Below are 1,299 nucleotides of genomic sequence, written 5' to 3'. Positions count from 1 at the left end.
TAGCCCCGGGGGCGCACTTGTGCGTGGTACTTCGCTGTGAGAGCTGGGCAGGGCTGGGAGCAAACCCACAGTGGGTCGTGTCGTCGCCAGCAGCTGAACTCGAGCTGTCCTACCCCGGCCCCAGCAGCGTGTGTAAATGACCCTAAGAACAGCGAACGGCCGTTGGGTTAATACTGCTGGGGCAGGCACAGAGCGCCCCATCCCGTCCTCACGCATCCCGAGCTGTGTCCTCTTTTTTTTGGGGGTCACAGCCCTTGACCCGAATCCAGGTTTTCCACTCAGGAACTGCTTTCAAAGAGAAAGGGTCAAACGTGCAGGACATGGGGCTGGGGGCAGGGATGAGGAGCTGCCTGTGGAAGAAGAGACAAGCAGGATGGGGCTTGGGAGGATGGGGCTGGAAACGTGTTGGGGAGCAGAACGGGAAGTGGAGGGTGTGTGGGGCCGGGCTGTGAGGAGGGCCAGAGGGGCAAAATGCTGTGGGTGAGGAAGATGCACATGGGCCATGGAGAAAGTCTTGTCCAGCCCGCAGGAGCCGCGGGTGAGCTGTTGCGTGTGAGGAGGTGTGATCCAGCGGGCAGAGCTCCGGGAGCGGGAGGACACAGCGGTGCTTCCCACTTTTTTTTTCCATGTCACGTGTGGCGAGGAGGAGCTACCTGGAGCAGCCACACTTCCTTAGGCTGCCAGCTCCGCTGCTGTCCTGTGCTGGGATGCTGGGAGGGTATTTTGTAATCCTCTGTCTTGTTCCTCGGCCAGGACAGCCCCCCTTTCTGATGAGGAGTCTAAAACGAGCAGCTCCCAGCACTTGGGGTCTCAGGAGTTTTGCGTCAGCAGCAGCCTTTCCGAGGTGAGCTCCTTGTATGCATGGCTGGGGCCAAGAAAGCCTCTCCCTGATGGAATAGGCCAAGGAAGAGCATCTACCCCAACAGGTCCCATGGCCTCTTCCTTGAGAGGGGTGCAGCAAGGGAAACGCTCTAGAGCAGTTTGCCACTTCTGCCTTAGTGTCTGGGGTGGGGGGGTTAGAGAGAAGGTCCTGCCTGCTTCACTAGGACCCACTTGCACAGCCCTAAGGACGTCTCCCTTCTTGTTGCAGGTGGAGCTCACGGCAGTCAGCGCTGGTGGCAGCAGTGCCCAGCGGCTGGACGCTGATGGCAAGGTGGAGGAAAAGCTTGGGCCCAAACTGGAAGAGCAGCCACCTGATCCCAACCCGAACCCAGAGGGCGTGGGAAAGACTGTAAAAGACGATGCCCTGGGCCCTCTGGCAAGCCAGGGGAATGGCAGAGGGCCGGAGCCTGCGATCCC

The 1,299-nt window shown here is 60.1% G+C and overlaps 1 protein-coding gene across 1 annotated transcript in view; it reads left to right on the top strand.

Moving 5' to 3' along the window:
- The first annotated feature begins 502 nt into the window (after positions 1 to 502).
- BCORL1 (BCL6 corepressor-like 1) overlaps positions 503 to 1,299 on the top strand; it is a 13,199-nt gene continuing 12,402 nt past the window's right edge. Inside the window, exons 1-2 of the mRNA XM_010009872.1 lie at positions 503 to 538; positions 1,091 to 1,258. Coding sequence (XP_010008174.1) covers positions 503 to 538; positions 1,091 to 1,258 — 204 coding nt within the window. The remainder of the gene's footprint in view (positions 539 to 1,090; positions 1,259 to 1,299) is intronic.

The sequence above is a fragment of the Nestor notabilis genome, unplaced genomic scaffold, assembly GCF_000696875.1.
Source record: "Nestor notabilis isolate BGI_N333 unplaced genomic scaffold, ASM69687v1 scaffold10282, whole genome shotgun sequence".
Classification (NCBI taxonomy): Eukaryota; Metazoa; Chordata; class Aves; order Psittaciformes; family Psittacidae; genus Nestor; species Nestor notabilis.
Note: the sequence above shows the minus strand (reverse complement) of the source record. Positions and strands in the feature narration are given on the sequence as shown.